Source organism: Nesoenas mayeri (assembly GCF_963082525.1).
Source record: "Nesoenas mayeri genome assembly, chromosome: 11".
NCBI classification, from domain to species: domain Eukaryota; kingdom Metazoa; phylum Chordata; class Aves; order Columbiformes; family Columbidae; genus Nesoenas; species Nesoenas mayeri.
In genome coordinates, this window is record NC_137563.1 from 20,270,368 (window position 1) to 20,282,753 (window position 12,386).

General features: G+C 56.6%; 1 protein-coding gene across 1 annotated transcript; it reads left to right on the plus strand.

Annotated features, from left to right (window-relative positions):
• Positions 1-475: 475 nt before the first annotated feature.
• Positions 476-9,814, plus strand: HEXA (hexosaminidase subunit alpha; the record flags this gene model as incomplete). Its single annotated transcript, XM_080351131.1, has 14 exons — positions 476-707; positions 3,956-4,054; positions 4,779-4,844; positions 4,984-5,030; positions 5,289-5,399; positions 6,134-6,235; positions 6,320-6,452; positions 6,979-7,159; positions 7,422-7,508; positions 7,773-7,845; positions 8,042-8,222; positions 8,493-8,583; positions 8,806-8,910; positions 9,254-9,814. The coding sequence occupies 14 exons, from the start codon at positions 476-478 to the stop codon at positions 9,315-9,317; spliced, it is 1,572 nt and encodes a 523-aa protein (XP_080207257.1). The 3' UTR covers positions 9,318-9,814.
• Between the last annotated feature and the right edge of the window lie 2,572 nt (positions 9,815-12,386).

Below are 12,386 nucleotides of genomic sequence, written 5' to 3' on the forward strand. Positions count from 1 at the left end.
CTTGGTGGCTGCGCTGGACTCTCTGCAGCAGTTCCCTGTCCTGCTGGAACTGAGGGGCCACAGCTGGACACAAGATTCCAGGTGTGGTCTCCCCAGGGCAGAGCAGAGGGGCAGGAGAACCTCTCTGACCTACTGACCACCCCCTTCTAACCCACTCCAGGTCCCATTGGCTTCCTGGCCACAAGGGCCCAGTGCTGGCTCATGGTCACCCTGCTGTCCCCAGGACTCCCAGCTCCCTTTCCCCTGCACTGCTCTCCAATAGGTCATTCCCCAACTTATACTGGAACCCGGGGTAGATGTCGCCCTCCTTGATGGTTTTGTGCCTTTATTTAAGAGTAAAGGAGCATTTCCCGCGGCAAACGGCCGCCGGAGGGGGCTGTGCGGGCGGCTGTGCCCCGGGGCGGGCGGGCCGGCCCCGCGGGGCCGAGCTGCCATTTCGCGGCGCCGCCCCCTCGCTCGGCCGGCGGGGCGCGACATGGCGGCGGCGCTGCTGCTGTTCCTGGCGGTGCTGCTGCAACCGGCGGCCGCCGTGTGGCCGCAGCCCCAAGCCCAGCGCTCCCCGCCGGGCGGCGGCCGCTGCCCGCTGGCTCCTCGCCGGTTCCGCTTCGGCTCGGCCGGCGGCTCCGCCGTGGGGCCGGGCTGCGCCGTGCTGGAGGCGGCTTTCCAGCGGTACTGGGCGCTGCTGTTCGCCGCCGCCCGCCCGACCGGTGAGGCGGAGGGGGGGCTCGGGGGGCGCTGAGCCTTTCGCTTCGGCTTCGTGCTTCACAGCGAACCACAAACCCCAACCCTCTTCTGTTTTGGGGGGTCGAGCCACAGTGTTATGTGCGGGGTTGTGCTTCCAAACGCCCGCCCTCCCCCGGCTCCGTGGGGTGGCCGCGGTCTGTGGCTTCCAGAGCCAAGGGCAGCGTTGGGTTCGTATGCGGAGGGCGACGCACGCTGTAAAACCAATCCCATTTGGCACTGCTCTAGTCACCTCACATTTCTTTCAAGCAGCGAGGCTCTTGCTGTCGAGACTTTGCTCCCTCCGTCTCGTTTTTATCTTCTCCAGATGGCGTTTCGGCTCTTGCTTTGCTTCCCTTTCTCGTGCCTGCTGCTGCGATCGCTCCCGCTTCGCTGCTTCCTGCACGACTTGGCTCCTCAGCAGCTCCGGGTGGCCCGCGGGAGCTTCATCTTGAGCCAACGCTCCTGCCGCTTCGCGTGTGTGTTTAGCAAGCGGGTGTTCATGCCACGGGGCTCTTTCTGCCCTTATTTCATAAGGTGAGCTGCTCAGCATCCCAAGGCAGCGTGGCTTTTCTCGCAAAGCTCTTGGATTCACCCTGAAATTGTGGGATAAGATGAGGTAAAGGTGAAAGCTTTGAGAGCCCAGGCTCAATTTGGGGTAGGTTATAATGGTTTCTTGCACCCCGATTTCTTTGCGATAGCACCCGCTGCCCATCTGGGGTGAAATAAGGGAATTTTGTGGCTGCGTTCGCAAACATGGGCTGAGGAGCTCGGTGTCTGCGTGGGTTTGCGGCAGCCCAAAGCGCTGTATCTGGCAAACACGAAATGCTTCATTCATCAGAAAGAGCTCGTAGCTCTGCTTGCGAGCAGTTAAAATGTCAGCGTGGAGCCCGTTGCCGCTGATGGGAGTGGAGAAGGGTGACGGCACTGGGAGCCGCGCCGCTTCGTCATGAGCAGGTCGTGCTTTGACAAGAGCATGTTGGAAACACTGCGAGGAGCCATTTGGCTTTTTTATTTCTTCAACTCTTGTAAGCAGCAATGGAAGCAAATTTTGATCTGGGAGCTGAGAAGACTCCTCTCATTTCTTTTTTGCTGCTGGGAACTAAATTTCAAGCAGCTGATACAATTATTCACATTTTCTTGTTCTTCTCAGAGGGGAAATATGACCATCAAATCAGGTGGAGCAGATACGTGTGATCATGAGATGAAGCTCATACTCATGGCTTTCCATACAGCCTGCTTTATGACACTCAAACTGCACAGTTAATTTTATGGCTTTTTTCCCCTCTTTGCCTTCCTTTTCATTTTTCACATGGGTGAGAATAGGCAATGGAAACCATGAATGGAAGGAAACAGTTTCTGTTAATAGAGGAAATTAGCAATTTTGTCTGTTTCAGGAAGCTGCTATGTCAATTTAACAACCAAGATTATGTCCAAACTCTGCATTCATCCTGGACTTCATGAATGAAAACAGAGACCAATTTAAGTTAGGAAGGACATAGAGGGGTCTTTTTTCAAGCCCTGCATTAAAACAGGTCCAAACCTGGAGCTGGAGACAACTTTGCAGCTGGATCAAGCTTCTGTACCCAGCTGAAATTGCAGTATTCCCACATGGGTAACCGAGCCCTTGCTGTGGTGTTTGGCCACCCTCAAGGTGAAGAAGATCTGGTTTTTTCCTTAGCTCTAACTGGGGTTTCCCTTGATTCTTGTCATTAAGCTGAGCAGCTCCAAAACGAGTCTGGGAAAGACCCGGGACCCTGCTTGAAGCTCAAGCCAGGACCTCCCATCCCCGGCATCTTACTGCCGCAATCATTGCGTTAGCATCCTCGTCTTCCAGTCCATAACTAATTAACTTCACACGTGCCTTCGCAGCTCTCTTTTGAGCCATGAACTTCAGCCGTTGTGTTCGATGGGTCCCTGCTGCACCCACCTGCGTTCCCTTTTCGGTGCGGTGGTGGTGGGACCTGCCTGCTCCTTGGCCAAGGAAGCCACGCTTGGGTTCGGTGACGTCTCCCTGGGTGGGTTTAAACATGCTGCGTGGTGGTGACACCAATTCCCTTGAGGCTTTATCGCCAGAATGAGCATTTCCCGTGTCCCCAGGCTTGAGCGGCCGTCTTGCCGAGCGGAGGGAGCTTGTGGCTCGCACATCTGCGAGGTTGCCTTGGCTACCGGTTTGTCTGTAACCAGGAGGAAGGCTCAGAACTGAGGACTGCGAGCTATCTTCTCTCTGCAGAGATTTTGCCTTCATGGAGAAATTCAGGGTTTCTGGCTCCCGCAAGCTTCAGAGTACAGGCCGTCTGCCTTTCACCCAAATGCTGGCGGTGCCCAGGTCTCTCTGATTTCTTCTTGCCTGGCTGGTGACCAGCCTTACCCAAAGCCAAGCTTTGAGTGTGTCCCTGACCATATCAAGCTGCTCCTGGGAAGGCTGCGGGGATGTCAGTTTGGACCTTGGTGTGACGAGCAGGGTCCCACCCCACTGCTGTGATAGACCCACACGTCTAAGGCTGAACACCTCGCCTTGGAGTTGGGGGAGCGACCCCAGTGGGGACTCGGGGCTGTGTGTCCTTGGAAGTTCTCCTTCAGAGAGAGCTCCTGCTTGGGCTCTGAATACAGCTGGGTTTATTCTTCCAGCTGCTGCGCCTGGGACCTGCTCTGCAGAAGGTGGAGCCGCTTGGGGGCCTCTCTGCATTGGGCGAGACCTTTTGGTGGGCTTGAACTCAGCCCAGCTCTGGGCTTGGATTCATTCTCCAGCTTTTTTTACAGGGTTTCTTTGCCCTTTCCGAGGGGTGTGGGTAGGGTAGCAGCGCTCTTGGGTTTGTGCTTTTATTCCCAGTGCTGGGAGAGTTTGGAAACGTGAACCTGTTCACTCCCCTGGAGAGGATTTGAGTAGTTGTGGCTGTTGCTTAGAGCAGGGGCTGGTGTCTAGGAAGCCTTGGGCCCTGCTGCTAGCCCATGTCTCTTTTGCATCCTGCTTTAATCTTCCACTGCAAAGCCTTTCCCGGGGGCTTCCTCACCAGCAGATCTTCTGAGAAATGAAGGTTGGAATCCGCTAGTGCGCTTCTTATTGTCTATGTTGAAAGAAGCCCCCAATGTGCCTGCTCCGGGGTGCAGGAGGGGGTGTCCATTTCTGCCCTGGGTGCTAAAAGTCCATATCTGCGTCACTAACTGGGTTGGTAGGAGGGCTGGGAGCAGGGAAAAGAGCCAGATTGATGCCTGTGTTCTGTGTCCTTTGCAGAGAACGAGCAGCCCTGGGGGACACCCTGCACTGAGCTCCTCGTCTTTGTCGCCACGCCGGGCTGCGATGGGTTTCCCAGCCTGGACTCCAAGGAAGGCTGTGAGTGTGGGGAGCGGGAGGGAGCGGCCGGGGCGGCAGTGTGGCTGTTCCTGTGGAATCGTAGAATCGTTTTGGTTGGAATAGAACCTCAGGATCATCGAGTCCAACCATAACCCAACTCTAGCACTAACCCATGTCCCTAAGAACCTCGTCTAAATGCCTTTTAGACCCCTCCAGGAATGGTGACTCCAGCACTGCCCTGAGCAGCCTGTTCCAATGCCCGACAACCCTTTGGGGAATAATTTAGTATCCAATCTAAACCTCCACTGGTGCAACTTGAGGCCATTTTCTTGTGCTCCATCACTTGCTACTTGGGGGAAGAGACCAACATCCTCCATGCTCCAAGCTCCTTTCAGGCAGTTCAGAGATCAGAAGGTCTCCCCTCAGCTCCTGTTCTCCAGCTGAACCCCCCAGGTCCCTCAGCCGCTCCTCATCAGACTTGTGAAATAACAGCACTGTGCAGCACTTACCCCTGATTTTAGGGAGCCAGCATCCTCACTGGTCGTAGCAGGGGGGAGCAACTTACTTGAGGATGCTGATAAAGCAGTGGGAGAGGTTTAAAACAACAAAAAAACAAGCCCAAAAATCAGTTCTGTAGGATGCCAGGGTGCGGTCCTGTATCAAAACCTCTGCCCGGTGCTGCTGGGCTTGTGGTGACCCGTCACATCGTATGGTGGAGCGCGGGAGCTGACAGCGGCCCGGCCGCTCTGCCGCTGTGTTTCAGATAAGCTGTCCGTCTCGGAAGGCTCCGTCCTGCTTTCTGCAGATACCGTCTGGGGAGCTCTGAGAGGTGAGCTGCGCTTTCCGCCGGGCACTCCCCTGTGGGGATGGCTCCCTGTACCCTTCTGTAGATGTATTTGTTAATTGAGCTCGGTTCCTTTGGGGGAATGCGTGCTGAGAAAGTGACTGTGTGTGTGGTTTTCCTGCAGGCCTGGAGACGTTCAGCCAGCTCGTTGGGAGAGATGAGAATGGCACGGTGAGTTCTGCGTCCCTCTGAGGATTAGCAAGATGCGCAGGACGAGCAGGGTACTAGCACAGCGGTGTAAGGGCGAATCCAGCCAGATCCCTGCTTTCTGAGCCAGTAAAGCATCGCAGCTCCTCCTGGTCAGCCTGGCAGTGCGGCCACCCCTCCTCGTCCCACCGGCCCTGGGGAGAAGGGTGACCCCGATTCTCTCGTGCTAACGGCCGTGTTGCCTGGAGCCCGGCTCACTCCTTGGTGCTCTCTGTGTTGCAGTACTACATCAACGAGACAGAAATCGTGGATTTTCCCCGCTTCCCTCACCGGGGCCTGTTGCTGGACACGTCTCGTCACTACCTGCCTCTGAGAGCCATCCTGGAAACTCTGGTAGGATGCCTGTGCTGGGACACAACGTGGTTTTGTTTGGTGTCCCTTTTTTTGGGTCACCTGAGGAGCCTGGAGGGCTTTTTGGGTTTTTGCTCTTTTCTGAAGGTCCCAGGAGCTGTCTAGTGCATGGGCCACTGCATCTACATCTCATCAAGGGAAGAGCTTGTCGAACTGAGGCTTTTTGAAGCAAACCAGCTTGCTTGTCCCTAGATAAAGGAACAGGCTGGGGCGGGATGGCAGCGTGACTTCGGTTCTTTGTATACAGAAGTGCATTGTGGAAAAGAAATGCACTGTAGGTCCTTCCCTGTGCCCATGGCTGTGTTTGCTTCTGGTGTAACTCACAGCTGCCTGGGTTGGGTGATTTTCTCAGCTTGTAAGGAAGAAAACCCTGAAGTATCCTGGATTCCTGCAATCCACATGACTTCCTGAGGCTAGCTTGTTTCCAAGGCAAGGGAAAGCACTTGTCCAAAGCAGAATTAAACTCCCAGGTCTCAACCAGTGGCTCAGTCATAGGGAGAACAGGGGTTTTATTGAGAGCAGAAGCACTGCTTGTCCTCTGCAGCTCTTTATGGTGCTGGTGTGTTTGAAGAGAGGTGTCTGAATCCCATTTGGATCCTGGGGAGCACTTGGGGACTCTGCCTTGTTCTTTTGGAGCACAGGGACCTTGTCCCCTTTCTGTGGCAAGCTTTCCGAAGAGACGGGGCATATTCATCTTGATTCCTGTCTCTCCCCAGGATGTCATGGCTTACAACAAGTTCAATGTGTTTCATTGGCACATTGTGGACGACCCATCCTTCCCTTACGAGAGTTTGACCTTCCCAGAGCTCAGCAAGCAGGTAACCCACCCCGATCCCCGTGCGGGGAGCAGATCCCTCCCTCGGCGCCCGAGCAGGGCACTGACATTCCCCGTGTCCCCACAGGGAGCTTTCAACCCCATGAGCCACGTGTACACAGCCAGCGACGTGCAGACGGTGATCGAGTACGCCCGGCTGCGCGGCATCAGAGTCATCGCGGAGTTCGACACTCCCGGGCACACGCTCTCCTGGGGTCCAGGTGAGGAGCAGCTCCTGCTTCTGGTGCTGTGAGCAAAGTTGTAGTTGTACCAGGAGGGGACAAGGGGGTCTGTGACCTGGCTCCGGGCAGCCGTGTGGCTCCGGGATGGCGCAAACCATTGGCTGGAGGAATTAGGACCCGGTGGTCCAACTTCTAGAACAAAATCCAAAGGGAAAGTGTTTCCATCTCTACTTGGATCTGAGCCTAGAAGTATGAGAAGCTCCAGGAAAACGTTGCCTTGTCTTGCTCTCTCCTTCTTCTGCCTCCAAATGCCATGTCCTGTACTGGAGAACAACCCGTGCATGTTGTTGCAGCCAAAACCATGGTTGCTCTCCTCTGTCTGCAGAGAGCGAGCGTTGGGTTCTGCACCTGCGTTATCTTTCCTCAGTGGCTCAGTGTGTGGTTTCCTGCAGTGAAGAGTGGGGAAAAAACCCGGGAAGGGCTGTGCTGAGGAGGGTCTGGGGGGCTACATGGGGCTATACAGCCATGTTTAGCTCCTTCCTCACTGTCCTGTGTTGTGATCCAGGTGCTCCAGGCCTCCTGACTCCCTGTTATTTGGGCAAGGATCCTTCTGGGACATACGGACCCATCAACCCTGTCCTTAACAGCACCTACCAGTTTGTGGCCGATTTGTTTCGGGAGGTCAGCACTGTGTTCCCAGACTTCTTTCTTCACCTCGGTGGCGACGAGGTGGACTTCACGTGCTGGTGAGGCTGAGATCAGTCTGCATGGGGACTTGGCAGGGGTAAATATCTGCGACTGGAGTTTCAGCCCGTCGCTTTTTGGTCACGATCATCTGCAGATCTGTGTATCCTGTTCTCCTGGGCTCTTATGTGTTTGTTCCTGTGGTTTCTACTCTTGGAATACCTGAGCCAGCCTTGGGCTGATGTGGGAATGACTTGGCCACGACTTGGCCTTACTCCAGAGCTCAGGATTCAGTGCTTTTATTATCTTCTCTTTGGTACACAGGAAATCAAATCCAAAAATTCGTGACTTCGTGAAGGAGATGGGCTTTGGTGAAGATTACAAAAAACTGGAGTCATTCTACATCCAGAGGTAAGGCTGGCTGTGTGCTGGGCCTGCAGCTGTGCTGTGTCACCAGCACAAATGTCTCCTTTTGTCTTGGGGACACCAGATCTAAGAAGCACGTGTCTCTGACCCCAAAGGGAGTAGCTTAGCTGTGTTTTATGGGGAGGTTGACCACAAATAATGTGGATAAAGGAGCCCCGTGAAGGGATGTGCTTTCTCCCTTCTCCTTTAGAAGCACCTTCCCATGTGGGTGTTGATTTGACCCAAAACTCGGTTCTCTTTGCACTCCAGGCTTCTGGACATCATCTCATCCCTCGGCAAAGGTTATATTGTGTGGCAGGAGGTGTTTGACAACGAAGTGAAGGTGAGGGCTGCCTGCTTTCCTGAACACAATTCCCGGATGCACTGGGGTGCTCTGGGGGAGCCGTGGCTCAAAAATCAAGCCAATATCTGCCTCGGTTTCCCCTGGGGAGCATTCAGAGCTGTGTGTGGGTCAGAGCACACTGCTTGCGAGGTGGGGTAGCGCTTGTGTTGCCGCACGGATCCTGTGTGCTCCCCAGGTGAGGCCAGACACCATCATCCACGTGTGGAAGGAGAAAGGCACGCCGTACATGGAGGAGATGGCCAATGTCACCAAGGCTGGCTACCGGGCTCTGCTCTCTGCCCCCTGGTACCTCAACCGCATCTCCTACGGGCAGGACTGGATAGCGGCTTACCAGGTGGAGCCCTTGAAGTTTGAAGGTGCGTTCCTTGTGTCCCTTTCCCATACGGCAGCCGACTTGTCGCTCCGAGGCGGTTAATTTGTTCGAAAGTGCTTGAGTGACCGTGTCCTTCGTTCCTCTACCCCATGCCGGCACAAAGCAACTCTGCTCTCTCCCAGCTCGAGGTTTGAAGTGTGGGGGCTTCCAGAAGGGCGAGTTATTGCCTCTGTAGCTGAGCCGTTCACTGCTGTTACCCCGATAAGTCACCCCGTTATCTCCCAGCACCCCTGAATGCCATGTCCTCTGGCAGGCAGCCCCGAGCAGAAGGAGCGGGTGATCGGCGGAGAGGCGTGCATGTGGGGCGAGTACGTGGACGTCACTAACCTGGCTCCCAGGCTCTGGTAAGAGAAGCCGCGGGGAGGTCGGGTATGTGTTTTACACAGGTCTGTGTCCTGTCACCCTGATCCACGTGTGTCTAGGAGCAGATATTTTGATATACAGAAGCCACATGCCTTTGTATGTTGAAGGATGCTCATCGGGAAGGTGTTTGGGAGCTCAGGGCTTTGTGCGAGAAGCTCCTGAACTCCCCTGTGACGTGACACCTCTGTCCCTTGTTCCTCAAGGCCGAGAGCTGGGGCTGTAGCTGAAAGACTGTGGAGCAATGCGACCGTCAGGGACCTGAAAGACGCCTACGCACGGCTGGCGGCGTTCCGCTGCACGCTGCTCGGGTAACCGTCCCCCCTCGCGGAGCGGGACAGCGCACGTGCCACCTTCTCGGGGGTTCGGTGCTGGGGTGGGCAGCGAGGGTGAAGCTGGGTGGGCAGCGAGGGTGAAGCTGGGTGGGCAGCGAGGGTGAAGCTAGGTGGGCAGTGAGGGTGAAGCTGGGCTTTCCCTGCTGCAAAACAACCTTGCAAAAAAACCACCCGAGTCTAGAAGCATGGGATGAGAACCGTTCCCTCCTTGTGACACCCGGAACAGGGCACCCATGGCCAACCTGCGCCTCTCTGACCGCCCAAACCGGACCGCGGGCTCTGCCCTCCCGGTGACACCGTGTCTCCGCTCTCTCTCCAGGCGCGGTGTCCAAGCACAACCCCTCTACGTGGGATACTGTGAAAATGAATTTGGCGGGTTTTGACGCTTGAGTCCCGCTGCCCTTGATCACTCTGCACGCAGGAGGAACCATTTCCCTCTCTTCAAAGCCACTGGCTTGGCCAAGGGGCCCTTTCCCACCCCAGCTTCTGCTCATGCTTCGTTGCAATGAACTTTTTTTTTTCCCTTAGTGTGCACTCTTTGCCTCTTTTTCTATTTTTATTTCTTTAAATCTATAAATAAATGACCCTAAAGAGGAAAAAAGTGCTTTTTCATGCTCAGCTGGGGCTTGGGAGACAGTGCAAGGGTTTTTGTTGGATGGGTAGGGCTTGCTCCAGAGATGCTGGTTGAGGAGCATCGTCTCCAGGTGGCTCTGGAGCTGCAGAAAGACACCCTGAAGCCCCCCCAGGAGTCCTGGATGTTCTCTGGATGTTATGGAGCCACCACTCGGGATTTGGCCAACTCATCCATCCTCTTCCTCTGTCGGAAACCCCATCCAGGTGGAATGGGGGGACCTGTCCTTGAGAAATCCTGGCTGGTGGGACTGCTGTATATATTTTGGTCTTAAATGAGTGAAATCCACGGTTATGGCTGGAAACCTTTTTCTATTGGACTTCGAATTTAAAATATTGAATTGACTTTGAATTAAAAATACTCAGAACTTGTCAAGTCTTGCATTTCTTTACCCTGGGGTGAGAAGATGCCCAAACACTGCTCCTTCAAAGTGATACAACTGAAAGCGGGGGGGAAATGATGGTGAAGTGCAACCACCGCGGAACAGGAAGATTTAGCCAGATTTGGAGGAGATATCACAGTTTGTTGCTCAAATGCAACGCTTTGGGCCTCGAGGGTGGCAGGCACAAAGGAATGGGGTTAATAACCCCTCCTATTTTTAAGAGTTAGTGGTTTTTTTCACCTTCTTTTTCTCAACGTGGTGTAGATTGGTACCTTTGCCAGGTGCTTTTGCCACTGCAGGGCGATGCTGCTGGTGGGGCTGAGGTGAGGGGGACCTGCCCACAGGGGTGGTCGCTCCGCTCTTCTGCTTCTTGGGGGGGTCTGCAGCAGCATCTCTCCCAAATCACCATCTTGGGAGTGAGCTGGCGATGTTTTCTCCCTGGCAAAGGCGGGGATCCCCGTCGGCGGGGCGGCAGCACCCCGCTTTCCCTCTCTTCACGGCCCCTTCTTTCCAGAACATCTATTTTGGTTGTGTAAAACTTGCTGGGGAGCAGCGGAGAACAGGCAGCGTGTGAATCACTCGGGGCCAACGGGTTTAAAAATAAACCCAGGCGGCAGCGAAGAGCAGCCGCCGAGCCCCCGGATTTCGGCAGGATTGCGCTCCGTGCCGCCCAGACCCGCCCGTGGGTGCCCACCCTGGGCACCATCCCTGTCCTGTGGGATTTACTGGGACACGTGTGTATTTGCACACAGTTGCACGCACATGCGCGTACTTGCAGCCGTTTGCACACGCTTGCATGCGTATGGGTGCTTGCAAACACGTGCACTCATGCGTATGCTTGCACACGTGTGTGCACTTGCACACACACGCCAATGCAGGAACGTGCACAAACGCATTCGCACGCCAATGCAAAGGCTTGCAACTCAGGCACATGTCTGCATGTGCTTGCACACGCGTGTGCACCTTAAATTATGTGCACGCGCACTGGCGGCGCTTGCACACGCGTGCACACACTTAGACGTGTGTTTTCACCATCCATGTGCATGGGCACACTTGCACACACTTGCACAAACACACGCACGTGGTTGCGTAGAGTTGCACAAGCCTGCAGCACACACTTGCAATGTACATGCACACACTTGCACACTCTTGCACGCTCACGCATGCTTGCACACGCACGGCAGTGTGCTGGGGAAGCCGGGCACCTTCAGCTCACCTGCTGCTCTGGGAGTCATTAATGAATGACTGCATCTGGTATTAAAGCTGTGTGGTCTAATTACAGATTTTTTGGGATGCTGGGGGGCGCTTCCCCCTCCTCACCTCCCAGGGAGGGTCCGTGCCCCAAGGGACAGCCAAGGTGGCACGGGATCCATTGAGGGATCCTTTTTAGCCTTTTCTGTGTATTTAAACCCTGCTCTAAGGTGGGAAGAGTGGGGTGTTCACTCTGGAACCTACTGAGGGCCACAGGGGAGAGGGCAGGAGTCTGCTCAGCCCTGTGGCCTGAGGGGTGGCCATGGGGCTGGTGGGGGGTGACACTGGGTGATGGGGGGTGGCAGGGGTTGGCAGGGGGTGACACCGGGTGACGGGGGTTGGGGGGAGGTGACAGGGGGTGGCGAGGGGTGTCAGGGGTGATGGGGGGTGTCGGGGGTGATGGGGGTGACAGGGGGTTGTTGGGGTGGTGGGGGGTGACACCAGGTGATGGGGGGTAGCGGGGGTTGTCAGGGGTGGTGGGGGATGACGGTAGTGTGAGAGGATGACACCGGGTGACATGGGGTGACACCAGGTGACAGGAGGTGATGGGGGGTGACACCGGGTGATGGGGGGTGTCAGGGAGTGACACCGGGTTGCGGGGGATGGGGGCGGTGACAGGGTGTGGCGGGGGGTGTCAGGGGTGATGGGGGGTGACATGGGGGTGTTGGGGTGACAGAGGGTGACACCAGATGACAGGGGGTGGCAGGGGGTGACAGAGGTGGTGGGGGGTGACGGTAATGTGAGAGGGTGACACCGGGCGACGGGGTGTGCGGGGGGTGTCAGGGGGTGACATGGGGTGACAGCAGGTGACGGGGGGGCCGGGGGGTGACGGCGGTTGGAGGGTGGCGGGGCTGCCGGGGTTCGGGGTCCGCCCGGCAGGGGGCAGCAGTGGGCGGAGCCGGGCGCCCCGCGCCGCTGCCAGCCGCCGCTCCTGATTGGCCGCCGCTCCCTCATTATGCTAATACCTTGCGTCTCGCTGACGTCAGCCAGCCCGCTGGCGGCCGCGCGCGCGGGTAAGCGGCAGGCGGGGAAGGGGGGGGGCGGCCGTTCGAGCCCCAGAGGCCCGGGCCGAGCCGAGCGGTTCCGAGCGGTTCCGAGCGGCGCCGAGCGGCGCCGAGCGGGGCGGGGCGGGGCGGGGCGGGGCGGCGGGCGCCTCCCGCAGCGGCGGCGGCGGCGGCGGAGCGGGGC